At 37.3% G+C, this 27890-nt stretch overlaps 4 protein-coding genes across 5 annotated transcripts; 3 read left to right on the plus strand and 1 right to left on the minus strand.

Moving 5' to 3' along the window:
• The first annotated feature begins 2451 nt into the window (after positions 1 to 2451).
• On the plus strand, positions 2452 to 7017 carry LOC110754971 (SGNH hydrolase-type esterase superfamily protein). Its single transcript, XM_021956108.2, has 5 exons — positions 2452 to 2731; positions 2830 to 3054; positions 5678 to 5745; positions 5930 to 6094; positions 6645 to 7017. The coding sequence occupies exons 1-5, from the start codon at positions 2633 to 2635 to the stop codon at positions 6802 to 6804; spliced, it is 717 nt and encodes a 238-aa protein (XP_021811800.1). The 5' UTR covers positions 2452 to 2632; the 3' UTR covers positions 6805 to 7017.
• A 7838-nt stretch (positions 7018 to 14855) lies between these two features.
• LOC110754771 (uncharacterized protein At4g18490) lies at positions 14856 to 21084 on the minus strand. 2 transcript variants are annotated; one of them, XM_088251552.1, is made up of 16 exons: positions 20948 to 21084; positions 20303 to 20395; positions 20029 to 20155; positions 19481 to 19669; positions 18587 to 19369; positions 18004 to 18192; positions 17827 to 17928; positions 17452 to 17583; positions 16781 to 16993; positions 16507 to 16684; positions 16283 to 16350; positions 16033 to 16072; positions 15733 to 15906; positions 15468 to 15580; positions 15289 to 15370; positions 14856 to 15195 (listed from the first exon to the last, which is right to left on the minus strand). In XM_088251552.1, exons 2-15 carry the CDS (start codon positions 20364 to 20366, stop codon positions 15289 to 15291), a joined length of 2454 nt encoding a protein of 817 aa, XP_088107678.1. In that variant the 5' UTR covers positions 20367 to 20395; positions 20948 to 21084; the 3' UTR covers positions 14856 to 15195. The 2 variants fall into 2 exon arrangements, with proteins under 2 accessions (XP_088107678.1, XP_088107677.1); XM_088251551.1 differs by having other exon boundaries at positions 18587 to 19372.
• A 346-nt stretch (positions 21085 to 21430) lies between these two features.
• On the plus strand, positions 21431 to 23935 carry LOC110754677 (HXXXD-type acyl-transferase family protein). The gene is made up of 2 exons (XM_021955783.2): positions 21431 to 22311; positions 22659 to 23935. Exons 1-2 carry the CDS (start codon positions 21497 to 21499, stop codon positions 23194 to 23196), a joined length of 1353 nt encoding a protein of 450 aa, XP_021811475.2. The 5' UTR covers positions 21431 to 21496; the 3' UTR covers positions 23197 to 23935.
• A 1787-nt stretch (positions 23936 to 25722) lies between these two features.
• On the plus strand, positions 25723 to 27850 carry LOC110754854 (magnesium-chelatase subunit ChlI, chloroplastic). The gene is made up of 3 exons (XM_021955978.2): positions 25723 to 25928; positions 26143 to 26255; positions 26568 to 27850. Exons 1-3 carry the CDS (start codon positions 25826 to 25828, stop codon positions 27618 to 27620), a joined length of 1269 nt encoding a protein of 422 aa, XP_021811670.1. The 5' UTR covers positions 25723 to 25825; the 3' UTR covers positions 27621 to 27850.
• Positions 27851 to 27890: the final 40 nt, after the last annotated feature.

The following is a 27890-nucleotide window of genomic DNA, read 5'->3' on the forward strand; positions in this document are numbered from 1 at the left end:
AATAAAAAAAGATGAAAAGAAAAGTGAAGTAAAAAGAAATTAATGTAGAATAAGGGTAGAATGGGAAAGAGAAATAACAAAATTGATTAAAAAGTATTAAAAAGCAAAAGAGAGCGGAAGTGAAGAAAAAAGAAGCGAGGAAATCATATCCTTTATAAAAATAATAAATAAATAAAAGAAAAGTGAGTACGTACGCATGGCGAACTTTCTTCATTGTGGGGATAGGAAAACACGTTCCAAATGATTTTTCAGAGCCTTCACACACACACACACAGAGAACCCCTCATTGAGTGGATTGGTGGAACTCAAATACCTCTTGCTTTCCTCTTCATTGAGTGGTCACCACATTTTCTTATAAAATTGTAACGTAATAACGTTGCATTGCAAAGCTACGTAAATTACAAACTAATTGGTGGCATTTGCTTTGCAAATCCAACTTTTTGGGATTGCACTAATCAATAATTATAGCTTCCCCTGATGATTTTTTTGGGTAAATAATTGCTTTAGTGGTGGACTTTCTTTCATCAAAACCTAACAATTTTGTTGCCTACCATGAAAACGAAAGCCACAAGATCGACCTAATATTATATTAAATACAAAGCTATTAAACTATTAACCCAGCTGTGATTAATTATGAAAGAATTCGACAGACCTGCATATGCGTTTAGGGGGAGAAACTTTCCCATTCTTGTATCATTGTTTCTATCTCTCTGGTCAATGAGACATGAATAGAGAAATATTTCTTCGAATCAGCATACGAAAAAATGAAACTAATTTGATTTTCACACACTCTCAAATGGACTCTGAATATGGATTATTGCGATACATTTTATACATTTACTTAGTAATGCATCACAACCATTTCATGTGTGTTTTAATGACTGAGTTATAGGCAAGAAATAATTAAAATCTATAATCATACTTGACTTGGGTGATGGATGTGAATGATGCGATCCCATTAAAGTGGCTTTGTGGGCGTGCAAATACTAAATCTTGAATCTTGAAGTAGACAATAGGCATTCCTTAATTATATATTATTATTGTTAAGTATGATGAGAAATGCTTAAGAGGCAAAAAGGTTGTTGATCTCCACACGTTCAACAAATGGTTAAAGGCTTTCTCTTTCTTTCACCATCCATCATAATTAACAAAGTGCCTCATGGGACCAACCCCAACCCATGCTTGCGAGGGCATGCATATATGCATTATTGTTTAATTTTTCTCAAGGGTTGTATGTATCATAAAATATTCTACATTTTTGTATCACGTCCAAATGAAGTCATTTTGTTGATTAGTTTTCACTGTTTATTTAATGGAGAATAAAATCTCTTTCCTACATTTTACCCTCAAATAATCTTAAAGTCGGGTTACATAGGCAAACTCCAATCACTAAATACTTTGCATTGCATAATCATCTTACCTACCAAACTCTACGAAGGCTCGCGAATTGCTGATCTTTATGGAATTATTAGTGGGAGTGTGTTGAACCTGGGGTGTCTACTATTGCACCACATCCAACTAACTCCATGGGGTTGATTTTCTTATGGCAGTTCCTAACAGAGTTGTTATTGCATCTTCATATTACTCAAGTCAAGAGTCAAGAGGCTGAAATGAAATATAATATTTTGAAAAAGAAAATTCCCGGCCATTAGCGTAATGACACTAATAACACACGGGATAACTTTTTCATGGTGCTATCCCCGTTACAAGAAAGATTTTCTCGCTAGAGGACCCATTTATCCTAAACCTACAGAGGATGTTTTGGTATTCCCCTCAGAAATCAAGCCTTGACTGTTGAATGATGATGATGAGTGGGGAAACTTGAGAGATGAGAGGCTAAATAAACAAGAAACCAAGAGCATCTCCAGAAGAGTCTTCAAATTTTAGCCAAATTCTACATAAAATAGCTAAAAAGCTATTATAGCAAACCACTTTTAATAGGTGTTTCCTCCAGTAATTTTCTCTATTTTGGCTAATATGTAATATTTTCTTATTATTTTCTCTTTCTCTTGTAAATCAAATATATTAAAAAGAAAAGTAGAAACTCAACTTCCCAAATGTCTCCATCTCTCTCTTTCTCTTTCTCTTTCTCTTCAATTTGGCAAGCCTCCATCTCTCTCTCCTCCTTGTTAGATGTAGAGAGCCAAGTATGGAGTCTGCTGGAAAGATGATTTTTCTTCTTTTTAGCCGAAGTAGCTAGAGATGAGAGGATATGGAAATGGAATATACTAGAGATACTTCTTCTTTTTTGGTCAACTATATACTAGAGATACTCAAAAAACAAGCAGGGGGCCAGATAGCAAAGGCAGCATAGCGCGGTTTGACTTAAGGTGTCGCATCGCATGCCCACGTGAAACTTGACAAGAAGTTTTTATTTTTTTGGTACAAAAATTAAGAAGTAATAATAGCTATTATATTAGGGCTTAGATCAGCTATTATATTGTATATTTACACATTATAAGATTCCTTTGGAAGGAGAAACAAAAACAAAGTTCAGAATTGGTTAGCCACTCACTCGCTCAAATAAAATCCCAGTCCCTGAAACGAAACCAACAACACACACAGCCAGCCGTAGACTCTCTCTCTCTCTCTCTCTCTCTCTCTCTCTCTCTCTCTCTCATCAAATCAAAAGATGAGGCCAAAGATTTACCTTTTTGGTGACTCAATCACCGAGGAGTCTTTCGGTGATGGTGGCTGGGGTGCCTCTCTTGCCCATCATTTCTCTCGCACGGTATGAAATAAAGTCAGAGTCTTTGGTCATCTTTGTGGTGCGATTTGTGATTCTGGGTTTTGATTTTTGATGGGTTGGTGCATAATGGGCTTGACCAGGTTGACGTGGTGCTAAGAGGGTACAGTGGCTACAACACGAGGTGGGCTCTGCAAGTTTTGGAGAGCGTCTTCCCGAGCAGTGAAAACAGAGAAGATGCGCCACTAGCTGTCACCGTCTTCTTTGGCGCTAATGACGCTTGCCTCCCCGATAGGTGCTCTGCTTTTCAACACGTGCCTGTCAACGAGTACAAGCAAAATCTCCACTCCATTGTCTCCTTTCTCAAGGTAAACAATTACACACATAACCAAGGTTCAGAATTTCTTAGACAACAGTCTACTTTGAAGCTGAAATCACCGTATTAGACAATAGAAGTTTCATTTTTTGGGATTAAAGATGTGGGTTTTGTTCAGATATGATTATACTTGCAAAATCAAGCCTTAAGATTTTGCAGAATCAAAAGGCCAACTGTGCACAGAACCAAATATTAATGTGTTTGAGAGATGGTATGTTTGCTCTTTTGCTGCTCAAGTGTGCTGGGAAGCGCAGCTAATCAATCAACCATCCATCTTTCTCAGATGGTCTTCTCTTTTCACTAAAAGGAGCAGGGGTGGGCGCGGTTCAGTTCGGTTCGGTTTTACGTCGTATTTGAATTGGAATTGGTACTATTTAATTGGTGCGGTTTGATTCAATTTTGGTATATTTTTTTTATAAAAATGGCCGATCCGGTTTAAATCGGTTCTACTGCGGTTTTTGATTTTTTCGGTTTCAAATAGGATATTTTTACTATTTATTTTTACAAATTCCAGCTATAATTTTATTTTTTGAGCTTAAAATTCACAAATAATTCAATTTTATGCAATAAGAGATGATTGGGCCTAAAAAAGAAAAGTGCTTTGAACTCGGAGAAATATTAGTTATGAAATTAGAAATTAAGCATTGAACTTAAATAATTTAAAAATAAATATAAAAAAATATGCAGCAGGTCCGGTCTGGTTTTGTAAGGTGTCAAACTGGCATCGAAACTGGTTTAAACTGTTCCAGTGCCGATTTGTTGACTTTTTAGTCAACATGATTTTTTCTATCCAGTCTTGGTGTTCCGATTTCCTGATCTCGATGCCCACCCCTAAAAAGGAGGAGGCCATTGCCACCAGGAGCAGAGCAATGTTGGCCCTCTGCTTAAAAGTCTAAAAGTCTACCTTTTCTTATTTATTAATTAATTTTTAGTTGGGTTGGGGACCTAAAAGTTGGTTTATATGGCTGTCGATGGGATTTTACTGGTACTCTAAGGCCCACGACTTCACAAGTTACGTGGTTGTCTGTTGGGTTTTGCGTGTCTTTGCGTTCCCCTTGTTGGTTTCTTATTTGTTTGCTTCTCAATTCTTTTACCTTGTTGATGTCTCAATTCCTTGACCGCACTTCTGGTCACTTCACTTCCATGAAAATGAAATGATGAAAGTTCTTAGAATCATGGGTTGTTTTAACCTTTTGTTTGGATAAAGACGTGTCAGTCTGTGACAGTGGACATTTGTGAGACGTATGTTTCACATGCTAAAGCCTAAAACTGTTCTAGGCACAAATATATAGTCCAGGAGATATTTCAGATTCGCTGATTCATATTGGTTCTTGCATGTCGTTCACTTGAATCTGATGCCCAATAGGTGTACCTTTTGCAGAAGTCCTGCCAGTAGGTATTGCTTTTGCATTGGAACTTTAGTTTATCTGAACCGTGATAAAAAAGGAGGGAAAGAAAAGTTATTATTAGAGTTCTATTTCCATCTTTTAAGCCAATAGGTCTTGTTGATGCTAAAAAATGGTCAGACACTTTTGGGCACAACTTCGTAATGACGTCATCTTCGGCCCTGCATTGTCTTCGGCAGCGTGGATATTCTGAAAGACAAAAGACAAGCGTTAAGACCTTTGGCACCGGTGTGGTACCAGACAAGGGCTCTCCGATGCTTAAGTTAGTATCAAGTTTGGAGTGAACAGTGATCTGGACAGAGTGATGGCTAAGTAGCCGAAGGTCCAGTTTCCTTGTTTTGGGGACTTGTGCCCTTTTTTATAAATTTTGGGAGAGGTGCATCTTGAGTGGAATTTCGATGTGGGAATGTGGGCATTGCCTGAGGAGGTGCCACATGTCCTCGTGAGAAATCTCTAATGAAGTGTGGTCTTTTGATACAATCGGCAGTCCATTCCATGGTGCCAGAGGCTCACATCTTGCTGATGGTACTTTGTGGGGCACAATTGGTTACCCGTTTAGTGGGTCCTCCTTGTGGGTCCCTTGTTCCACGTGTCGTTCTTTGATTGACCGGTTAGATATGGTATAAATAGGTCTTGTTTAATATATGATGCATCATGCATGTGGGGAACAATGGTGGTGATTGCCATCATAAAGTGGAAATGGTGGCAGAAATGAAAGCTGCAGAGCCTGTGATTTATGGAGATCCCGTGTATGTTAAGTTCTACAGTGTGGACAGATATAGAGCTGATAAAGCAACAGCATTAGGGTGAATCTGGTCCTTCTGTTTAGGTTTCTTTCTTAGTCACAAATAATGAACCTAATATCCATATCAGTTTAGGCATCTTTTGATTTCCTGTTGTACAAGGCAACTTACAAATGGTTGATTGTGATGGTGGAATCAATTTGCTAAGTGTGGTTTGCGTTTGTTTGTAGTGCATTTGAGCCCACCCGTCTATAAGCTTACATCTCTGTTACACCGAAAGCAGACATTTCTTACATACGTACTACTGGTCATTTATACTTACCAAACCACAAAAATTTATATATTCGCTTTCATGTGAAACAAAAATTGTTTTCAATATGTGTCTGCATATAAAATTAACTTTTTGTTCAAGTTATGTTTCGATTTTCGTTTTGACTTTCTACATGTTTACGTTATTGGCTTTCAGAAGCGATGGCCTACGACTTGCATTCTCCTTATCACCCCTCCTCCAATCGATGAAGATGGGCGCCTTCGGTATGGTTTTACTATTTATGATTTTTTGTCCCATTATATCATCTATGTTTCATTTTTGGGTTTCATATTAATTATCTTTGATTCTTGAACCATAATGTAAATTTCTTGCTTATTTTATGTTAAGATATTTACATCAATTGACAGCGAAAGAGTTTGATTTTAGTTATTTATGTTTTTGATTCAGACATCCCTATATTGATAATCCATCCAATCTGCCTGAGAGGACAAATAAAGCTGCTGGTGCTTATTCAGAGGCATGTGTTGCTGTAGCTCGAGAAAGTGGGAACCCAGTAATAGATCTTTGGACTAAAATGCAGCAGTTTCCTGACTGGGAAAAAGCTCATCTAAGGTCTCTCTGTCTCTCAGCATGTAATATTTGTCTACTTGCAGTTTTACTAAGCATTGGCATGCACCAATTTCATATATATGTTCGCCTCGCATTACCTATGATCTCTCTAACATTTAATTGCCAACTCAGCTCATCTGATAATCTGATCTTATTTGTTTATGTAAATGAATGAACTTGTATGTCTGCAGCTAGCATGCATGATTCTATCGAGAACTTGCTCATTTTCTAATTCTGAATCTTGTTGTTCTGTTAATTGGTTAATTATAAATTTACATTGGACTGGGGCATATCAACGGGCTGTTGAATATGTCTGCAGGCTCACTCTTTGAGTCAATTCCGGCTTCAAAAATGTTTGGTAAACCTAGAAAAAGTTGTACTATAAGAATTTGGTTCCATGGGCCTTTTGGCTGGACGGTGCCTTTTGCACTGGCTTTAAGTTTTTGGGTTTCTGTACCTCTTGAGCCACCTTGTTTTCTGCCTTTGTAGGCAACAGTGAGTTGTAAGGAAAAGACATAAGCATGTGATATTGTGTTGTTGATTGGAATTGCAGGGATGGCTTGCACCTTACTCCGCAGGGGAACATGGTTGTGATTGAGGAGGTGGTTCTGAAGCTGAAGAACGAAGGCTTGAGTCTAGAATCTTTGCCAGTTGATCTCCCACTTATAACTAACATAGACCCTAAAGACCCTCTTAAGGCTTTTCAAAATTGAAAAAGAATAAAGTTGTGTATCATGGATAGGGTATTCTCCTTTGAGGGTTATTTTGCTACCATATAGGTTTAAATATTGTTATAAATAAACTGATTAGGGACCGTAAGATGTTGATTTTCGGTTCATTTTGGAGCTGGTTGTTCCACATCTGGTTCTTTTGGTGTAAAAAACTCTATTGTCTAATTAATATCAATCTCTCTTTCAGTTCTGTTAGTTTTAGACAAGTCTCTTTCAGTTCATCTCCTGTGCTTTTTTTATCAGGTTTAGTTGAGGTTAATTTAAGGTGCATTCCTTTTTTCTTTTCTTTTTTGGGACAATTTAAGGTGCATGTAGTGAACCAAGAAGAACTGTTTGCATCGAGTGTTAATCCATGGATGCTCATAAAACAGGGGATTGTTTGTTCATTGAGAGGCTTCACAAGGATCTCATTATCATTATACCATATATAGTGTTCTCCGGTTTGAAATCTCAGATACTCATCAATATCACTCCTGTTGTCGTCTTTGTTAGCAAAAATAACACCCTTACAATCATTTTCTTGAAGAAAAATATCATGCAAGTGCCTCTGTCCTTGCTCAAAAAACAGATTAAAAAACAAGGGTTTCTTGGGCTCATTACAAAATCTTCATCAGTCCAGTATTCCTGGCAATGAAATACCCCCACACGACTTAACCTCTTTTTCTTTTGATTTCTTTTTTCTCTTTTTTTTTAAAATTATAAAAATGGTAAATGATGATAAACGATTTTAGAGCTTGGGCCACGTCGTGGAAAGTATCAGCTCCAAAATGTGGGCACATTGTTGTAAACTTGTAATTGATTGATATCTTAAAACTACAGCTTTTGAGGAACATAGCTAGAGTTGTTAGAGCCTTTGCTTTGCTTAAGAGAAAAGTAAAAACAGGAGAGGTATATACTCTTGAAATACATTAGGAGTATTCTAAACATATAGCCGAGTGGCTATACTTCACAAAATGGTTTTTTTGTTGTTGTTGTTGTAATTAAGTAATATCTTAGCATTTTTAAATTACTTTAATTAGTAATTATGTTTTAATTATTATTTCCTTAGTAAATAATTAGTATTTAAACATTTTACAAATTTCATAAATTACTTAGTAAATGGTAATCAATTATTTTAAATTATTTTGTGGACTTTGTTTTTTTATTTTTTTATACAAAATTAGTTTGCTTAGTTTAGTATTTGCAATTAAGTACTATTCTAAGAGTATAGAGTAATATTCTAAGAGTATCGCCGAGTGGCTATACTCTTGAACTATATTAATATTTAAATCGTATAGCCGGGCGGCTATACTATTTGAATATATAGGATTATTCTAACAGTATAGCCGCGCTGCCATACTCTAGTAATATATAAGAATATTCTAAGCGTATATACCCTTGAACTATATTAATATTTAAATAGTATAGCGGGACGGCGATACTATTTAAATATATAGGATTATTCTAAAGGTATAGCCGCGTGGCTATACGCTTTGAATATATAGGAATATTCTACGGGTATAGCCGCTCGGCCATACTCTTGAACTATATTAATATTTAAATAGTATAGCCGCGCGGCTATCCTCTTGAAATATATTCTAAACGTAACATATAAGAATATTCCAAGCATATAGCCGCGCGGCTATACTATTAAAATATATTAATATTTAAATAGTATAGCCGGGCGGCTATACGTCACAAAATGGTTTTTATTTTAATTTTAAATTAAGTAATATCTTAGCCTTTTCAAATTACTTTAATTAGTAATTATGTTTTAATTATTATTTCTTTAGTAAATAGTTAGCATTTAAACATTTTACAAATTTCATAAATTACTTAATAAACAGTAATTAATTATTCTAAATTATTTTGTGGACTTTTTATTTTATTTTATTATACAAAATTAGTTTGTTTAGTTTAGTATTTGCAATTAGGTATATAGCCGGGCGGCTATACGTCACAAAATGGTTTTTATTTTAATTTTAAATTAAGTAATATCTTAGCCTTTTCAAATTACTTTAATTAGTAATTATGTTCTAATTATTATTTCTTTAGTAAATAATTAGTATTTAAATATTTTAAAATTTTCATAAATTACTTAATAAACATTAATTAATTATTTCAAATTATTTTGTGGACTTTGTGTTTTATTCTTACTGAGGTTGAACATAATGATAGACGTCAGCGGTAGTGGAATACCTACACCATGGTTATTCAATACCTGTTGTGCACTGTGATATGAAGCCCAGCAATATACTACTAGATGATGATATGGTTGCACATGTTTCTGATTTTGGAATTGCAAAACTCTTGGGTGGAGGAGATTCTATTAACCAAGCCATGACCCTAGGCACAGTTGGGTATATGGCTCCAGGTATGTACTTGCTAATTTAATATCTTTCAATTACGAACAACATAACTTAAAATGGTCTTTTCATCATACATATGTATGAATATAATTTAGATATATATATATATATATATATATATATATATATATATATATATATATATATATAAGTACAACTCAAATATAATTCATATCGCAGAGTATGGAATGGAAGGAATAGTTTCAAAAGGGGGGATGTGTGTATAGTTTTGGTATTGTGCTCATGGAAACATTCACAAAAAGGAAGCCAACAAATGAGACATTTGTTTGGAAAATGAATTTAAAGCAATGGATTGCAGCCTCACTAGTATTACCAGATGGAATCATAGATGAAGTTGTGGATGCCAATTTACTTGGGATTGGGACAGAGTAGGAAGATGATGATCATGTGAGGAAGAGGGATTGCATATCATCCATTATGAGACTAGCTTCTTACTTGCTGTGCAGAATCACCAGAAGAGAGGATAAGTATGAAAGAAGATGTAGCCACACTCAACAAAGTCAAGACAAAGTTTTTGAAGAACGCTGCAGGAAGAGGTGTTTTGTTAAACCGTCCTCTTGTTCAAGCACTTTGATTTGATTCAATTTCAATCTTTAATTTAGACAACGTAGAGGAGTGTATATTTTGGTTTTTGACTGATTTTATAGGGAGAGTGTGTATATTATATATAGATGGAACTAGTCATAAGAACGAAATTCAAAGCATCTTACTTGGTGTGATATCAGTATCAGAGGAGGATTTGTTCTGTTGTGTCGTGGCTGCAACCACCACGGCCTCTTGGGAGCTCCTTCACTGCTTTTCGCCATGCCAAGAGGCAAGAAACGGCTTATTACGGCAGCCTATTTTTGTTGTGTGTAAACAGGCAAGGTGGGATTGGGCCCTTTTGGGAGCTGTTAGCATAAAAGCTTAAATCAGTGATGGGGTCATTGGGCTTTCCATAACTGAGTATTCTGATTACCAAAAACAGACTTGATATATATGGTGGGCCTAAGCCCAACAAAGCAAAACACTCAACGGAATTTGCAGAGTTCACATAGAGTGGAGGAGCAGAGGCAACAACTTATTATTTTTCAAATGTTAGTGGGTGACAGCTGTTGAGAGGTCGTTGGGTGAGAATACTTAGCTGGATTGCTTACCGAGCAGGGAAGTTTTTCTTGGCACAAAGGCGCTATGTTGAGATTGAGAGGTTACAAAGAGGGAGTTTAATCTCGCAGTCTATTAATAACTTTACGCTAGATCAAACGGCTATTAAAGAACCCCTCATTATAACCTCTATGTCCCCTGCCCTTACCCAAATTAAGAAGAGAAAATTAAGAGATAGAAATTTTAAGTTGAGGGTGTCATACTGGATTTTGTCAACCTCTAGAGACCACTTGCTTCTCTGAACGCTTTCAAGTTGAAGCAACACCTACACCTACCTAACATATATGCTGCAATTAACTAGTTTCCTTCTTTCCAAAATTGGATTGAATTGGCCCAATTTCTTCAATCCCTGCAGATGGAAGGAAAAGAAAACCCATAATCAGGGAAGGTGATTGGAATATTGTTTACCCAATTAAGCTTAAGGTAGGGTTAAAGTATGAAGGTTGTGGTATTTATAGATTTTCTTAGTCCTCCTAATTTGGTATTATTTATAGTGCTTGAAGTTGTTGTCTTACGTGGAGTGAGTGGGTCGTTTGTGTAGTTGGCCTCATGCACTATCTAAGATTGCCATTACGAGAAAGAAAAAAAAGAGAGTAGCAAGGCAATAAAGTTATTGAGAAATGTTAATTTTGGCATAATCTTTTCTTTTGTATGCTACCAATTAAACTCGTTTCCGAATCCTTTTGTCCCGTCATTGCCTCTTCTTTTCTCCACACGCAATTTTGTCCAAGGACTTTCCATCAATGTTGTTGGAAGATGTCATCCCTTATGTCATTCTACATGTCTTTTATTAAAAAAATTCATTGTTTTTTGTTGTTGGTCTTGGTGCATGTTAATTAATGTCTAATCAATCTACGAGAGGTTGGATAATGATTATAACCCAAAAAGCTTGATTACTTTCAATCAAGTTTTTTTTAATCGTCTAGTATGTTATGTTGTCAAAATTGTAAACAGAATCATTAGTTACTAGAATTATATTTGAATGTGTGCAATCTTCGATTTTAATTTGACAATTTGACATACATACTGTAAAGCCGATGAAGGTTTAATTAGTGGATTACTTATTTTGAAGTATAGCTTACCATGCAGGCGTGCTAGCAATGAAATTTGGCATTTTGCTTGCACTGATGGTTCTGAGAAGGTTAAAATATTAGCTTCACCATTGTGTGTGTAACGTGTTTGTGTCTCAAAACTTTGGTTACTTCCCTAATTTTTAAGCTTTACTTAATTTGGGCTTAAGGTTCACAGAATTTGGACTTAAACTCAGCGGGGAATTTGGTTGTTTTGAGTAGTTGACTTCAGTCAGTCTGGTTCTGTTTCTTCATTCATATTGGTTTTTTATTTGGCTGCTGCTGCCATTTGCCTACATATAAGATGATTAAGAGGTAAGATGGCCTCGAGTTGAGAATCAGTGAGAGCCAAAGATGAGACAAAGCTTCAAGGGTTCTGAATCAAAATAATGAGAAACTTGAGGCTCAACCAGCAAAATCCAATATTATATTTTATGTTTTTTCTTATGTTGTGTGACTGTTATATATATAGTACTAGTGTATCTCATTGACTTCCATTTAACAACGTTGTTAAGTATCATAAGAAAACAAATTAAAGATAATTGATTCATATATAATTTTACATGTGGGATGGGAGGTTGTCCATTTATCAAACGACAAAAAAAACAAAAAACAAAAAAGAAGAAGCATTGTTGTGGGCTTCAGTTTTAGTGCATGCTGTTGTGATTCTCAGTGGTGTGGTTATAACTTATACTAAGCCTCGTGCACATAAACATTAAACTAGTCTTGTCAGGTGATTATGGTTTGGCCATATAAAAGCTTGCTCCTCTTAATGCATTTCCTGTTTGTCATGGGGCATGATGGAGACTTAGTTTTGGTTTCTTCCTAGCTCCTCTTAATTCATCTCCTTCTCCATGCTCTGTCTTATGCATATACTTTGGACAAAAGCTTTAAAATTTGTCAGTATATAAAAGTTTTGCTTTTAAGCTCCTAGATAAATTCCATCATGCAAGAACGCGCGGGCGCACACACAGAGATATATAGCACCTTTGAGAGTATTATATTTGATGCGTAGTTGTTAGTAGGTTCGGGGGATGCTTTAGAAGGTTTGGAAAACTGTCCTTGCGAAAATGGGAGCAGAAAGCATTTCAGCCACAAGTTTTCTAGTGGATTTATATATGGAAATGGAACTACTTATCATGGCTTCAAAACTCAAACAAATGTGCTGCTTCTTTTTTGTTTTTGTGCAGTTATTATATAGTTCAAAAGTACAAAAGAGTGTTTGACTTTGTCAATTTAGCGATGATGGTTGCCTTTTCCCCACTTTGAAAAGCAGCTAAAATGGAATATTGAAGGTGCTTCAAGCATAAACACAAATTAAAATGATTACACGAACAAGATAACATAAAGGTTACCTACTTCTACTTGCAATGCAAACTTCATATTGACTGAAAAAAGAGAAAGAAGAAAACAACAGATAAACCCTGTAAATGCTTTTTTGTATAGCTTATGTAAACATATGGAGTAAATTAAAGAACAAGTTGAAGCTTTGTATGTGGATAATAGAAGAAGACCTTGATCATTGATCAAACCCTGATCATGGGTTTGACTTATTATGATTGTGATGTGATGACTTATTCCATAGAAATAATCCGAGTTGGAAAAAGCTATCGTTTTCGGCTGCTAATTATAAAACTTTAAGTGCATGTTTTGAGCCAATCAATTATCCTTGTAATACTTTTTTTTTTTTTTTTTGGGTGAAAACCAAGGTATCCCCCGCGCGATTGCGGGGACTAACCCTTGAGGTACTGTCGGGCGCAAAGCGGGGACCTCTCCCAACAAAGTCTGCTCTATTCGCAAGAGCCTGGGATCGAACCCAGGACATCTTGTTTAAAGGATCCAAGCCCCTTCCACCTGGACCAACTCCTGTTGGTCTTGTAATACTTTTCAACCTCATCATATATGAAAGAAACTTTCTGTTCTTCAGATTTCCTCCCCATCATATCATGATTTTCAGAAAGTGATACTTCTTTACTCTACTCCCTACCATTATATATATAATATACTTGAAAAAGGAACAACATTAAAAACAAACAAAGATGGATTATATATTACTCAGCTGCTGAGCCATCAGCAGTAGTACATTAATTTTTATTTCAAAAAAAGAAAAAGAACGTGAGTTCTGCATCTCATGATACTTGTCTAAGCCATGACCGATGATCAACGATCATAACAAGTTCCTCCAAGTTTCGACAGAGTTCAGATTTTCAGCAAATACACTAACACACCTTCCATGTATGCTAAGTTACTGGTAATGCTCTCTCATTGAAGTTGTATACTACTGAACTTTGGAGTGATGCCGTGGATCAGGACCTCCCGGACTCATTCGCTTGGGTTTGTAATCAGTTTGGTTTGCTTCTTGTTTTCGCAACCAAACATTGAGTAATTCCCTGGCACTTCCAGCCAATGTGTGACCGGAACTGGTTAAGTTGTTCTTCTTCTCCAATCTTGGACTAAGAGGGCGAGTTTCAGTAGTAGAAAATAAAAGCAGCAGCATTAGTGCAAACCAGACACAAAATCTCCACTTAATATGCATTTTTCTCTAATGGTTTCTTTCACAAAAATGCTAGGCTTGTAGAGACTCCAATGTAAGAGGGTGTGATTATATAGAGCATCAAGGTGTTAATTAAATTTTTGTTATCATAAATAAATATTAAAAGTGGGTGGGAAATAGTGGGGCCTCCAAAAAGCCACATTGTGATTGTAAATTTGTAATGTTTGTTTTGTTGTGTTTTGTAATGGAGTTCTTGTACCTTGTGTTGTCTGTGCCCATCGGAAATAACAATTACCGACCATCATCTCTTCAAGTCTTTCAGCTGCAGATAGAATAAAATTTCATCTCTTTGTGTAGGTCTTGAATCTCTCTGCTTTTGAGCTAGTGATCATTTGCCTTCGGCTGGTCTAGCCTTTCTATAATGACAAGCTTCCAAAACCTTTTGGAAATCAAAGGAGATTGAGTAGGTTTGGGTTGCTTTCATAATCTTTCCCTTGGTCTGGCCGGCTTAGTCGGCTAAAAATTAAGACATGTGTGGCCGCCGCCGGACTAATTCAAATAAACAGAGTCCCCCCATGGTGCTTCTAAGTGTTAAGCAAATTGCAATGCATAGATGCCCTTATCCATTAATCACGTGGGGATTTAATTAGAAGGAAATCTATGATTTTCATATTGGGTTTCGACAACACCACCTTCTCCTTTTATCATATATTATCCGCGCGGCTAACAAACTTCCGACCTCTGTTTCACTTTAATAAATTGAACAAATTACATACCTACTCGAGCCCGGGCTCATTTGCAGGCCAACAGTGCCTTCATGCATTTATATATAAAAAAAAAAAAATGAAGATGATCATGTTTTTAGGTATCACTTGTGTATATAACTATGTGATTCAAAAACCAGAACATCATACGATCTTTAAGCATAGCTGTTCCGTGAGCATGCACACACATCCACACATGAAAGGTACAAGTTATATACACAATCGATTCTACCCTGTTTGCATCCTGGTAAGAACAGAACCAAGGAAAAATATGAAAAGGAGATGCTCAACTACATAGAACACAAACGAGGCTATTGACTAATCATTTACACCGCCGTCATCATTATTTTCACCCCCTATGGTCTTAAGAGTCTGAAAATTGATATTCAAGTGGAAAGTTGCAAGTGCAATGCTTGATTCAACTATGAAGCATGACATTTGAGTTTTCAACAATGTTGGCATTGCTAGATTGCTTGGAGTATCAGGACCTTGAAGTCCGAACAAAAGCATGGAAGAGAAAGTGCAACATGATCCTGATATTCAAGTAACATAGTAAGTCATCATTATTACCGAAGTTTTACATGCAAAACTTTAAGTGTGTAAAAGGAAAATAAGGCAAAACAAACCTATATAACAACTGTTGGTGCTCTTGAACATGTCTGAAGCTCCTTGGACACCAGTTTTGCGGCGAATTTCTGAACTTTATGAATGTAGTCAATTATGAAGGAATATGCAACTTTATTTCTGTTAATAAAATGGAAAACAGGAATAATAACAAATTAACATCTAAGACAGTCTGAAGGATATCTTTGCGTCGTAGATGGGATGGTTAAGCATCAGCAGATTATTGTTGTTCACAACAGCTCTGACGAGCAGTTCTTTAGCTTCTTCATGTTTCTTTTTCAGCATGTTACATATCTGCAAGGGGGAGAGAGAGGGAGAGAGAGAGAGAGATCATTATATTATAGCCCATGATGTATGTATAAATTTAACTTCATTCATTTTTAAGTGTTTGAATCTTTTAATTATAATGCACATGCAAGCCAATGTAAAAGTAATAGTTTACTCACATCTTCAAGCTCCTTAGTGTATGCTTCAGCCTTTTCAACATTTCCATCATTTTCCATTATTGAATGAATTTCAAGCTCCATTGCATTCGAGCAAGGACTACCAAGCCCAGAGGTTGGATGGTCATCTAAAGTGCTCTTAGTCTTAGTCTCCAAATGACTCTCATGAATGTAAACCTAGCCAAAACACAAAGAATATTGTAGCAGGTAATTTATCCAATATCAGGCTTCCACCTATTTTACTTATATACATTTAGCAGTCAATATGAATCATTAATACTGTAGAGTTTGTTGAGATGGAACCTGTTCTTCAACAACTCCTTGTGAAGGTTCTGTGACATTTCTGCAGGTGTTTTGGGATACAGAATGTGGTATGTCAGCAGAATCCCAGTGAATCATTTTAGAATACATAAATAGTAATAGTGCTTTATGCAGTTATTTGGGATGACAAATGGTTTCTTTCTTGGTCTGAGGATGATAAATGTGAGAGGCTGGAAAAAAAAATTCAGTATATTAAGTTAAGCGCATATCTACTAGACTAGTACAAGAGTACCTGATTTCACTTGGTGACTGAGAGAGGCGTTTTAGAGGCTTTAAAGATGCTAAACCTGAGTCTGATCCCTGAAAAAAGGCTTCGTGTAAGAAATTGGGAAAATGCAATAAAGTTTTCATAAAGCTTTTGGACAGAATAGACCAAAGCTACAAATAGAATGTCATAGTCATGATATCATTTTGAAGAGAACTTCAGGAATTAAATGGGTTTATCATCTATAAGACCTCAAATATTTTTCGCTTCAAGGAAAGGTTTGGTGGCATTTGTTTCTCACTGCGATCAACAATCTGGGCAGTCTTCAATTCCACATTGCCTTTTACTTCCATGTGTTTCTCTGAACTCAGGGATTTTATTTCTTTTTGAGATGCAGCATTAGATGAAACTTTATTGCCACCAATATTCCTACATTTAGAGATATCAAAACATTCAAAATGACAATCAAAACATTTCTGCAAAGGAAAGAACTGAAGAAGAGGAATAATTACACTTGCATCATACTTTGAAATGTTCAAGGTAGAAAGTTCAGTTTTCTTCTTGGCAGGTTTATCAGTAAAAAGTTTATTCCCTTCAGCTGTAATGATCTTAGTGTTCCTCATAGACTCCAGGCTCGACAGCATGAATTTAGAACTTACACATGTCTGAGTACTAGGTTTAATTGTCTTCTCACTTGAGCTGGAATGACTAGCTTGACTGGAAGAAATTTCCACATGCCTAGAAAAACTTATATTGGCAATCAGAAATTTCACTAGAAGGTCCTGTGGACAATAAATAATGGTGCAGAACAGTATATAAAATAGGTTTCCATGTGCCTGAGAAATGAGCACAATTAAATATTTGAATGATAACATCAGTCATAGCGCCATTCTTCGAGGCAAGAAAAGCAAAGAACAAATCTCACAAAATCTGGCAGTTTGATGTCATCTGAAATAAATTTATTTAACATAACGAAGATTGAAATATTGAAAGAACACCACAATAATGGGAAACATAGACAATCCATATTATTAAACATTCTAAAAAAGTGAAGACTTGGTTGGGAACATTTGTGAACAATTAAATCTATCAAAGAAGAGATCATAGTGAAAACCCTGCATATAGAGAAGTTGAACTTCAAACAGTCAAAGTAAATTTTAAGATAGAACAAGGTCATTTAGAGATGCGTTACCTACCTGAGATCATTGAGACTTTTTCTCTGTCCACTTCCTAGGACAGGTTCCCTTTCTGTTACTTCTTTATTACACATGAGTGAATTCCCAACCAGTTTGGCCTTATTTGGTACACCAGCAGAATTGAAGTCCTCCCTGTCAATGATTACAAGGGGCACTGCTATTTAACATCAACAATAGCTTTATTGTATTTTCTATTTAATAAAATGATGTCATCCAATTTTAAGTGATTCAGTTCAAAGTATATAATGTCAACGTAGAAGCTTCTAGAATTTATTTATTTATTTCTTCAAAAACGAAAAAGAAAATAAAAGAAGATGATGGGAAGATTGTACCTCGAGTCCTATACTGATATTACTGAATGTTAGCATTCTTTACCTTCCAGATATTACATGTTTGGCGTTGGTTTCTCTATCAACTAATACAGGAGCAGCGAGCAATTTGCTTCCAATTTGTGCATCATTAGCAATAGCACCCACCCTGTTGAAGATTATATGAAACAGTTTATAAACTTAAATGCCAACTATGCAATTGTTATGGAAAACTATGACTCACCCTTGCTCAATTGCAGGATGTAGATGCATGCTACCAATTCTTTTGATTCCAGACGAGAGAGATTTTGCTCCTTTTAATGATGGCTGACACAATTGAGATCCAGCTTCCTCCAATCTCTTAGAAACATTTGAGTGGAAGTGTCCGGTTTTTATTTCATTTGTCAGTGTAACTTCATCAACTGCAGATTCACTGTCAAGCAAAGAAGGGGAAAAGATAAATAACACTTTGAAAAAAACTGAAGCTCGCTTGTTTGCTCCCCTATCAGAGCTATCTACACAATTCAAGAACATACATGCTAAACAGAGTATACAGTGTGTTCAAACTTCATCATAAGCATTTTGAAGATAATTAGACCATGACACGTGCATCAACTCATACATTAAATGGTTCTACTCATTCTTTATAGTTTTAATAACAGATGCACCTGAATGTTTTCTGATTATTGTTAGTTTCTATATTCAAAACCATCTTGACTATGACATCAGTTTCTAGTTCTTATAGTTCAAAATTAAGTCATGGAGTGAAGGATGGAATCAAATAAAACAAAGGCGGCAGCTAAGAAGATGTTCACAGATTTCCTGACCTGCCCTGCATGGATAAGGGAAGCTTTCCAGTTGAATTTTGGTCTTCCTTCATACTTTTGATGTTATGTGGTGTCTCCCTTGAGACCAATGCATTGGAATTGTCTTCAAGATCTGAATCATCTATAGCTGGTTCAAAGTTTTCTGTCAAGATATCACTGCCTGACTTGCTCCTACCACCGTTATTACTCCCCGAACCAGCGATATTCATTGGAGATGAATCCTTCAAAGGCAAGTCTTCATGATCAGTACCGTCTCTTGTTGGCATTTTCTCATTAACATCCTCTTTTCCACTTGAAAAGGTATTTACGTTTGTGATATGAGAATAGTCATCATTCTTTCCTTCAAAAACAGTATCTCCATTTGAATCAACTCCTCCTACAAGTTGATGAGGCAAATCATGTGCCTGATTAGCATATGGTTCTGTGGGCATTGCCCCCTCAGATAAATGAATTTCTTGATCTGATTCTTCTACCCTCTTAGTCATTACTTTTTCAGGAGACGTTGGACCATATGGCAGTTCCAAATTTTCTGAGGTCTGAGATTTTGATGCACAATCATCATTAATAGAATTACCGTTGCCCGAAACAGGTAATGTAGTATCAACCTTTGAAGTGGCCACTCTCTCAGAATCACCATCAAGTGTACTAATCTCTTCAGCCAGGTCAATTTTAGAGTTTTGAGACCCACTTCTATCAGAAACAACCTCTTTGCTGCTATCTCGATTCTTATTACAACTATTTTCACTTTTCTTTAAGCTTGAATCAAAATCGAAATTATCCAACCTACTTCAAAGAAAAAATGTCAGGTAACCAGTTGTAAAATTCAGAGTACAAGTACACTTGCATTGCTATGTAATTCAAAATATCAGCACAACAAGAAGATACAGAGCTCACTCATTGAAATCAAAAGAGAATTTGAAACGGTCTTGTTTCCCTTGACGATTTCCTCTGGAAGGTTCTTCTTCAGATCTCTCCTTGGTTTTTGCAGATTTCTTGGGCGGGCTTGAGAAATCAAGGTCTGGCATGTCCATTTTGAAAGATGATAACTTGTTAAAGTCACCATCTAGATTGAAATCCATATCCCTGAACAGGATAGGGGAAAAAGAGCTTTATAAGTGATCTGGAATTTGTAGACTCACACTGTCACTGACTTACATATATTGGAGCTATATCTGTAAAACTGGAATAAGCATTTCTGGAATGACTTGATTCCTTTGAATCCCAAATCCTATCCTCCTTTTCAAAACAATTTTTTGCACATTACACAAATACCAGATACACCAACTAAACAAATAATGGTAGCCAATTTACCCATGATAGCACACAGAAGTGATAAAAAGTAACTGTCACACAAATATTTAAGAACTAAATAAAGGAGCCGATTAAATATTTAGCAAAGATGGTTCTATAATTTAGTAACAAACTTTTTTGGCAGTACTTACAGCTTCTCAAAATCAAACACTTTCTTCTTGCCTTTGGAAACCGTATCAAAGCTAAAATCCATTCCATCGTCTTCCATTACTGACATTGATTTCCAGGAGCTGAGAAATTCATTACCAATTTCGTCATCTGTTATAAAAGGAACACGCGATTTGATTACATTGTTCAAGTCAAATGAAAAATTGCAAGCTGTTAACTCTTACTTCGACATTCTTGTAGCATCTGATCTGATGACTTACACAGCAAAGATAAAGGTAAGGGAAACTAAGAGAATACCTAGCAGTGAACTTTTTTCTTTTGGATTAACAGAGGAAGATGTCACCTTCTTTGATTCTGCCATATGAACAGACTTGTAGATCTTATTATACTCTGCAAACAGACAGTAACTGTCAACATTACAAATTTCAGTCCTTGTCCACATTACAAACTTTTCATGCGACCCAACCAAAATTGTTAAAATAACAATTATAAGATAGGAAAAAGAAAACTATGAACCTCAGTTTACAAAAACTTATACTTACCAGAATAGAACAAATCAAAGCTAATAAAGACAGAATTAAATCTGCCTCAAATTAGTGTAAGAAAATGTTAAATGCTGTACATTTTTCTTAAGCAGCGAAAACTTGATCATTAAGGGCAAAATCAAAACAATGACCGATGGAACCAACCAAAACATACACTGTCCTCTAATTTGACTTTAAAAAACGGTTAGCCATAGGAACGAAAACAAGAAATTTAGAGGTTAAAGGGAGAAATTGCAGATTCAATCCTACGATCTAAAGCAAGCTCAACAAACAAGGGAATTGATAAATTCTACTTTCCAGGAAAATCTCGAATTGATCAAGAAATGCGCGTAAGGAACAGCTCGTGAATCCGAAAGCCTATAAGAAACGAGAGCACGATAAGGGATTGAGAACTCACAGATTTCAAAGTCGTATATGAGAGAGCGAGAGAGATTGCAGAGGTGCGAGCGAGTTGTGAGAGAGCTCGTCGCTTGGTACAGTGGTCTGAGGCACACTCTGTATTTGAAGAGGCGGGGGAAGGACGTTAATGACAGATTAGCGCGCTCTTTCAACTTGGAAGGCTATAAATAAATCCAGGTTTATTTTCCAGGTTTATTAAGGCTTCACCTCAATGGGCCCAACTAAAAGGGCTTCAAGGATTTCGGCCCAATTAAAAGGGTCATGCAATAAGTCAGAGAAGTGGGAGCCCCAACTCAACTTTGGCGGGGGTTGTTGGGAATGGAAGTCTTTTTTTGTTTTATTATTATTATTATTATTTTTTAATGGTCTCTGGTTGGAAAGTCTTCACTCAGAAATGACATGAAATGATGCATGAGGCCAGTGGACGGTGCCGCATGCTCCACGTCGCTCCTCAGTCTCTATTATAAACCACCACACCGTATCAAAAAAGAATGAAGCATCCAAAGCACCAAACCAGCCAAGCAACTACCAAACCAAGTGACCAAAAATGCGCGTTCAAATCAAAGAAACCACTCTCATCGTTCCATCTACACCCCCATTTAAAGACGATCACGTCCTCTCTCTCTCCCACCTCGACAACGACCCCAACCTCCGCGTCAGCTTTCGTTATGTCCGCGCCTACCACAACACCAACCTATCCGCTCCCTCCTCCAACCCCCGCCACGTCATCTCCGCAGCCCTCTCCACCGCTCTCGTCCATTACTACCCTCTCGCCGCCACTCTCCGCCGCCGCCCCGACCACCGCTTCGAGCTCTTCTGCTCCAACGGCCAAGGCGTCCCCCTTATTTTTGCCTCTTCGGACGCCACTCTCGACTCCGTCAGCTACCTCGATGACCCGGCTGCGGATTTCGTCGAACAGTTGGTGCCCGATCCGAACCCCGACGAGGCCATGGTCCACCCGTGCGTGCTGCAAGTCACGGTGTTCGAGTGCGGCGGGTTCACCCTCGGAGCCGCCATTAACCACGCGCTGTGCGACGGAATGGGCGCCACCCAGTTTTTCAATGCCGTGGCTGAGTTGGCTCGCGGGGCGACCCGGGTGTCGGTTGAGCCCGTATGGGACCGGGCGGGCTTGCTGGGACCCAGAGACCCGCCCCGAATTGGTGCACCGGTACTGCATGAGTGCTTGAGTTTGGACAGGGGGTTCTCACCGTACGGACAGGCAAAGATGGTGGGCCCAGTTGCGAGGGAGTGCTTTCATGTGAGGGACGAGTGTCTGGAGCGATTCAAGAGCGAGCTGTTGGAGCAGTCCGGGCTGAGCTTCACCACTTTTGAAGCTTTAGGTGCTTTTATATGGCGCGCCAAGTAAGTTGATAAAATTCTTTGCGCTATTCTTCTTTCAGTAAATTTTTAAGTTTGTCCTCGACCAAATTGCATAAATAGTATTTTAATTTTATTTTTTTTAATAAAATTGAACATTTAAGCATGGTAGGATTAGACCTCCAATTCAGGTTTTTAGTTGATAAAACAATTTGATTACAATTATGAATACTATTATTCAGTCATATTATCGAACTCAAATTTTGTCCAATTGGACTCATGAGGTCATTAGTGCAAAAATAAAATGGATACATGAATCTAAATGGACGAAATTTGAACTGAATTCTAAATTTACTCCCTTTTTTTTTTGTTGAAATGATGGGATGAAACAGGATTAAAGCCTTGAAGCTTCCAAGTAATGAGAAGGTAACATTTGCATACTCAATCAACGTACGAAAACTAGTGAACCCTCCATTACCAGCTGGGCATTGGGGCAACGGATGCGTTGCAATGTACGTGAAGCTGAGCGCCAAAGACTTAACAGAGAAACCCATTTGGACAGTGGCCGAGCAGATTAAGAAGAGCAAAAGCAACACCACGGATGAGTACGTGCGGTCCTTCATCGATTTTCAGGAGCTTCATTACGAGGAAGGGATCACGGCAGGGAAAGAGGTGAGTGGGTTCACAGATTGGAGGCACCTGCGACACTCCACAGTTGATTTTGGCTGGGGAGGTCCTGTGACCGTTTTGCCCCTCTCAAGGAACTTGCTTGGCAGCGTTGAGCCTTGCTTTTTCTTGCCTCCTTCTTCGTCTGTGAGAGAAGGGAAGAAAGATGGGTTCAGGGTTTTGGTGAATCTGAGGGAGAGTGCTATGCCTGCTTTTAGAGAGGAGATGGAGAAGTTTAGCTGCCATGAATTTGGATTGCCTTGATGTTTTGCAAGACCACATTACTTGTAAGTCTATGTATAATAATGGAATGTAATTTACGCATTATCTAGTGCATCATATGATTGGTTTCCCCCCTTATTTTGTCATGAGAAAGTGGAAGAATTAAGTTTGATCCAAAACTTTTGTCACTTGGAAGTGATATATTAATGCTAGTGACAAGAAAATTTGTGCACCAAATTTAGGAAAGAAGCTCCCGTTCAAGTGCAACGTGTTGTTTACAAATTCGGAGAAGAGATAAAGACAATGCAAATTATTTCTCAAATGTGGATTTAATTTGTCACATCATCATTTTAAATTAATAATTAATTTTATTATAAGAATTATATTGGATTAATAAACTTTCAATACTGTTGGTACCGTAACTAGCCGAGCAACTAGCTAGGCTAGATCATCCACATGCCATGCTTTGAGAGGTCATCACCTTAGTCAAAGAAGCATTACCACAAGTCACAACTCTAAGTAAGGTAAGGAGTCCCACATCGGAAAACTACAAAAGATGGAGACTCCCCCTCACCTATAAAAGAAAACTACTCTCCCCTTAGAAAAGGACTCTCTCTTCTGGTCTTCAGGTCTTGGGTCTTGACCCTTGGGCCTTGGATTCTCAGGCTTTGTACCTTGATCCTTGGGCCTTCTTTTTTTTAATTTTTGAGTCTAATCACCTTGTACAAATGTAAACAAACATAATCATAATGAGAACATCCTTCTCCTTGGACGTAGTCCATCATTCGAGTGAACCACATATACTTTGTCTTCTGCATGCTTATTTACTTTAGGGTATACTAGTGATTTGCCCCCTGAACTTGTACTTAATTTTCAATTAACTTCCTATCTTTTTTTTATTTATAGAAAATTAAGGATATGAACTTTCTTTTTTCTCCAATTTCCCCCATACCGACTAAATCCTCAAGATTTCATCCAATTTTCAGTTAAATTATTTTTTTAGAAAGAAAAATTAAAGAAAAAGAGAAAAATTGACCCCAAAAAAAGAAGAAGAAAAAGAACTAAAGGAAAAAAAATCCTAGTGCAGTGAGATGGGCTGCCCTCACTAGTAGAAATTGATTAAAATAGTATTATTGAATGCTCTTCCTCTTCGTGTCTCATCTTCTGAACCCAGAAACCCAACCAGCATCTACAAACCTAGAAACCCAAAAAAATAGGAAAATTGACAACAACAAAAAAAGAAAAGGAAAATTGACAACAACAACAACAACAACAACAAAAAGAAAAAAAAAAGAAAAAAGAAAAAGAAAAAAAAGAAGACACTGAACCAAACCTATCACCACTCCCCTCCCCCAGCAACCCTATCGCCAAGCAACCCCATCAACCCTAAACCCTAAAACCCCAGCCGAAACCTATCCCCACGCGAGATCCATTCCAAGCCCCAGCTGAAACCTATCCGCAACCCTTGCCCCCAAGTCCCACAATTTTGGCTCGACAACGATGGCTGCAAGATCTAGGCTCGACGATAGCGACGACGACTTCACGACCATAGATGGAAACAGACACATAGAAGAAGACGGAGACAGAGGGAAGAGAAAAGAAGAAAAAGAAGAAGAAGAAGAATAAGGAAGAGAGAGAGAGAGAGAGAGAGAGAGAGAGAGAGTTAGTTTTCAGTTTTTATTTCTATTTTCTATTTTTTATTTTATTTTTCACGTACAAGATGACTATTTTACCCTCATATTTAACGGTAAATTGGATGAAATGTTGTAATATTCATATCCTTAATTTTCTATAAAAAAAAAAAGGATAGGGGGTTAATTGAAAGCAAGGTACAAGTTCACGGGGCAAATCACTAGTATACCCTTTACTTTACTTATGTTGAATGACACTGACTGTCAAAGGCCTTCACTAGTCATCAATCTGCTGAAGGTCCTTATCTTCCACTTAACCCATCAAAGACACCAACCTGCCGAAGGCAGTCTCTTGCCTTGCCTACCGAAGGCACTTACATGCTAAAAGCCCACGCCTTCACATATCATCCACCACTCCATAGTTGAACCCCATTTTTGGCATCAACAAATACAATTCTAAATCATAACACCATCACCACCACCACTATCAAGCCTTCCTGCTCACCATCACGACGGTTACCCCGCACCACCACGCCACACTTTATAAATTAATGGTTTTTTTAATCAATTGATTAATATACTATTTGGAATTGCATATGAAATGCTTAAACACAATTGTTCGTAACTAAAATTGCATTTGAAGCATTTTGGCAACAAAAAAAGAAGTGTTTTTTCGATTGCAAAGAACACTTGAATTTATTTAGAAAAGTTTAGCTTCTAATAAAAGCACTTGTGGTAAAAAACGCTTCTTATAAAAGCAATCCCAAAACATAAGTAATTATATGCTATTGTTACTTTTTATTAAATTATTTAAGAAACTTTTCAAAAATTAATTAATAATGGCCACCACTTTTTTCTCTTCTTCTTTTTGGTATACGACAAAGCAGAGCAAGTAACATACAGTACAAGATACGACTGAAAATCTATCCACTTATCCTCAGCCTCACAGACCAATAGAAAGTTAGAAACCATGTCAAGCTCTCAAGCTCAAGAAATATACCCACACTCGAACACAGACCGCTTTCCATAAACACTTTTACATGGCATCCGTACTCGGAAGCTGCTCAACGGCAGCCTTGGCCTCTCGACCTCTCTCATCTCGCACTTCCAGGGCTTCAATTCCCTCTCTCTCTTTAAGCCTAGGTACATTTCCCGCTAAATAAAAGAAAAACCCACTTCTTTTTCCAGCTTTGTGTACCATGATTGAGGCTTGTTTTCTGTAATTTGGTTGAAGATATGAAAAACCCAGTTCATATTTGGTGTTTGTTTGTGTTTTAAAGGGATATAAGATGTGGGTTTAGCTGGCTGGCTAGTGGATTGTTATTAATGTGAATGACTTGGATTTTTTGCATTGCAGGGAAGAGTTATGGGAAGAAGTTTTATGGAGGGATTGGGATTCATGGAAAGAAGAGGCCTCAATTTCATGTGGCAGTGACCAATGTTGCCACTGAAATCACCCCTGCTGAGCAGGTCTGAACCCTCTTTATCTAATTGTCTTCCCTCACTCTATTTGACAACAAATTTTGATTAAAAAATTTCATTGTTAATATTATTGGCTGAAGTGCATAGGTTATAGTTAAATTTGGATGTTGAAATTTTCTGTAATTGGAGAAAGATTTTGTTGAACCCAAAATTTCTTTCCTTAACTGAGTAAATAATCAAAGATAAGTTTCAATTTCAAGAAAAAGTTTTTAAGTTTATTTTTGGGAATTCACATGCTATATAAAGATTAGGTTCTTCAATGTATGTGTGATTAATTCTGTTCAGCCTGATCATATTCAGGCACAGAGAGCTGCTGCAAAGGAAAACCAGAGGCCAGTGTATCCCTTCGCTGCTATAGTGGGGCAAGATGAGATGAAACTGTGCCTTCTGCTGAATGTGATTGATCCCAAGATTGGGGGTGTCATGATCATGGGGGATAGGGGAACTGGAAAATCCACAACTGTTAGGTCCTTGGTTGACTTGCTTCCCGAAATCAAGGTAGTTTATGGTGACCCTTACAATTCGGATCCCGAAGATCCAGAGTCCATGGGAGCGGAAGTTAGAGAGAGCATTGTGAAAGGGGAGCAACTTCCTGTCACCATGACTAAGATCAACATGGTTGATTTACCCTTGGGTGCTACAGAAGATAGAGTCTGTGGGACAATTGATATTGAGAAAGCTCTAACTGAGGGTGTCAAGGCATTTGAGCCTGGCCTTCTTGCAAAAGCTAACAGAGGAATTCTTTATGTGGACGAAGTTAATCTCTTGGATGATCATTTAGTGGATGTTTTATTGGATTCTGCTGCCTCCGGATGGAACACAGTGGAGAGAGAGGGTATTTCGATTTCACATCCTGCCCGGTTTATTTTGATTGGCTCTGGCAATCCAGAAGAAGGGGAGCTGAGGCCACAGTTGCTTGACCGTTTTGGGATGCATGCACAAGTTGGGACTGTAAGGGATGCAGAGCTCAGAGTGAAGATTGTGGAGGAGAGAGCTCGGTTTGACAAAAACCCCAAAGAATTTCGGGGTTCTTACCAAGCTGAGCAAGAAAAGCTTCAACAACAAATTGGCTCAGCTAGAAGTTACCTTCCATCTGTTCAGATTGATCAGGATCTCAAGGTGAAAATCTCTAAGGTTTGTGCAGAGTTGAATGTCGATGGATTGAGAGGAGACATAGTGACTAACAGGGCTGCAAAAGCTTTGGCTGCTCTAAAGGGAAGAGATAAGGTGACTCCAGAGGATATTGCAACTGTCATCCCTAACTGCTTAAGGCATCGTCTTCGGAAGGATCCTTTAGAGTCAATTGACTCAGGCTTACTTGTCATTGAGAAGTTCTACGAGGTGTTTAGCTGAAGGAGGTACTGGAAGTGTTCTTTTATTTTTTGTTGTAAGATTGTTGTTTTGTTTAATTTTTTTTTTCTGGGATATTAATCCCATACTGCTTTTACACGGGAACATTTAGATTTTTGGCCATCCATATGTTCTGACTACTATGTTATATAACTAAAAAGCTTTATGGTCTATAATTTTGCGAAGCTTGAAGCTCGGTTGAACTATCTATATGGATCCAATTTCGTTGCCAATGGTTTCTCCCAATTTATTGATTGAAATGTGCTGTTATCT

Source organism: Prunus avium, chromosome 4 (assembly GCF_965620075.1).
Source record: "Prunus avium chromosome 4, drPruAviu1.hap1.1, whole genome shotgun sequence".
Taxonomy (NCBI): Eukaryota; Viridiplantae; Streptophyta; class Magnoliopsida; order Rosales; family Rosaceae; genus Prunus; species Prunus avium.

Excerpts from the sequence above, each read along its gene's own strand:
- LOC110754971 (XM_021956108.2), top strand. The coding sequence starts at position 2,633 with ATGAGGCCAAAGATTTACCTTTTTGGTGACTCAATCACCGAGGAGTCT. Across the intron at positions 3,055-5,677 it reads CCATTGTCTCCTTTCTCAAG|AAGCGATGGCCTACGACTTG; the intron begins GTAAACAATTAC and ends ATTGGCTTTCAG. Across the intron at positions 6,095-6,644 it reads TGGGAAAAAGCTCATCTAAG|GGATGGCTTGCACCTTACTC; the intron begins GTCTCTCTGTCT and ends TTGGAATTGCAG.
- LOC110754771 (XM_088251551.1), bottom strand. The coding sequence starts at position 20,366 with ATGGCAGAATCAAAGAAGGTGACATCTTCCTCTGTTAATCCAAAAGAA. Across the intron at positions 19,670-20,028 it reads GTGTTTGATTTTGAGAAGCT|GGATATGGATTTCAATCTAG; the intron begins GTAAGTACTGCC and ends TATCCTGTTCAG. Across the intron at positions 16,351-16,506 it reads TGAAGCGAAAAATATTTGAG|GGATCAGACTCAGGTTTAGC; the intron begins GTCTTATAGATG and ends GCCTTTTTTCAG.
- LOC110754677 (XM_021955783.2), top strand. The coding sequence starts at position 21,497 with ATGCGCGTTCAAATCAAAGAAACCACTCTCATCGTTCCATCTACACCC. Across the intron at positions 22,312-22,658 it reads GCTTTTATATGGCGCGCCAA|GATTAAAGCCTTGAAGCTTC; the intron begins GTAAGTTGATAA and ends GGGATGAAACAG.
- LOC110754854 (XM_021955978.2), top strand. The coding sequence starts at position 25,826 with ATGGCATCCGTACTCGGAAGCTGCTCAACGGCAGCCTTGGCCTCTCGA. Across the intron at positions 25,929-26,142 it reads CTCTCTCTCTTTAAGCCTAG|GGAAGAGTTATGGGAAGAAG; the intron begins GTACATTTCCCG and ends TTTGCATTGCAG. Across the intron at positions 26,256-26,567 it reads AAATCACCCCTGCTGAGCAG|GCACAGAGAGCTGCTGCAAA; the intron begins GTCTGAACCCTC and ends GATCATATTCAG.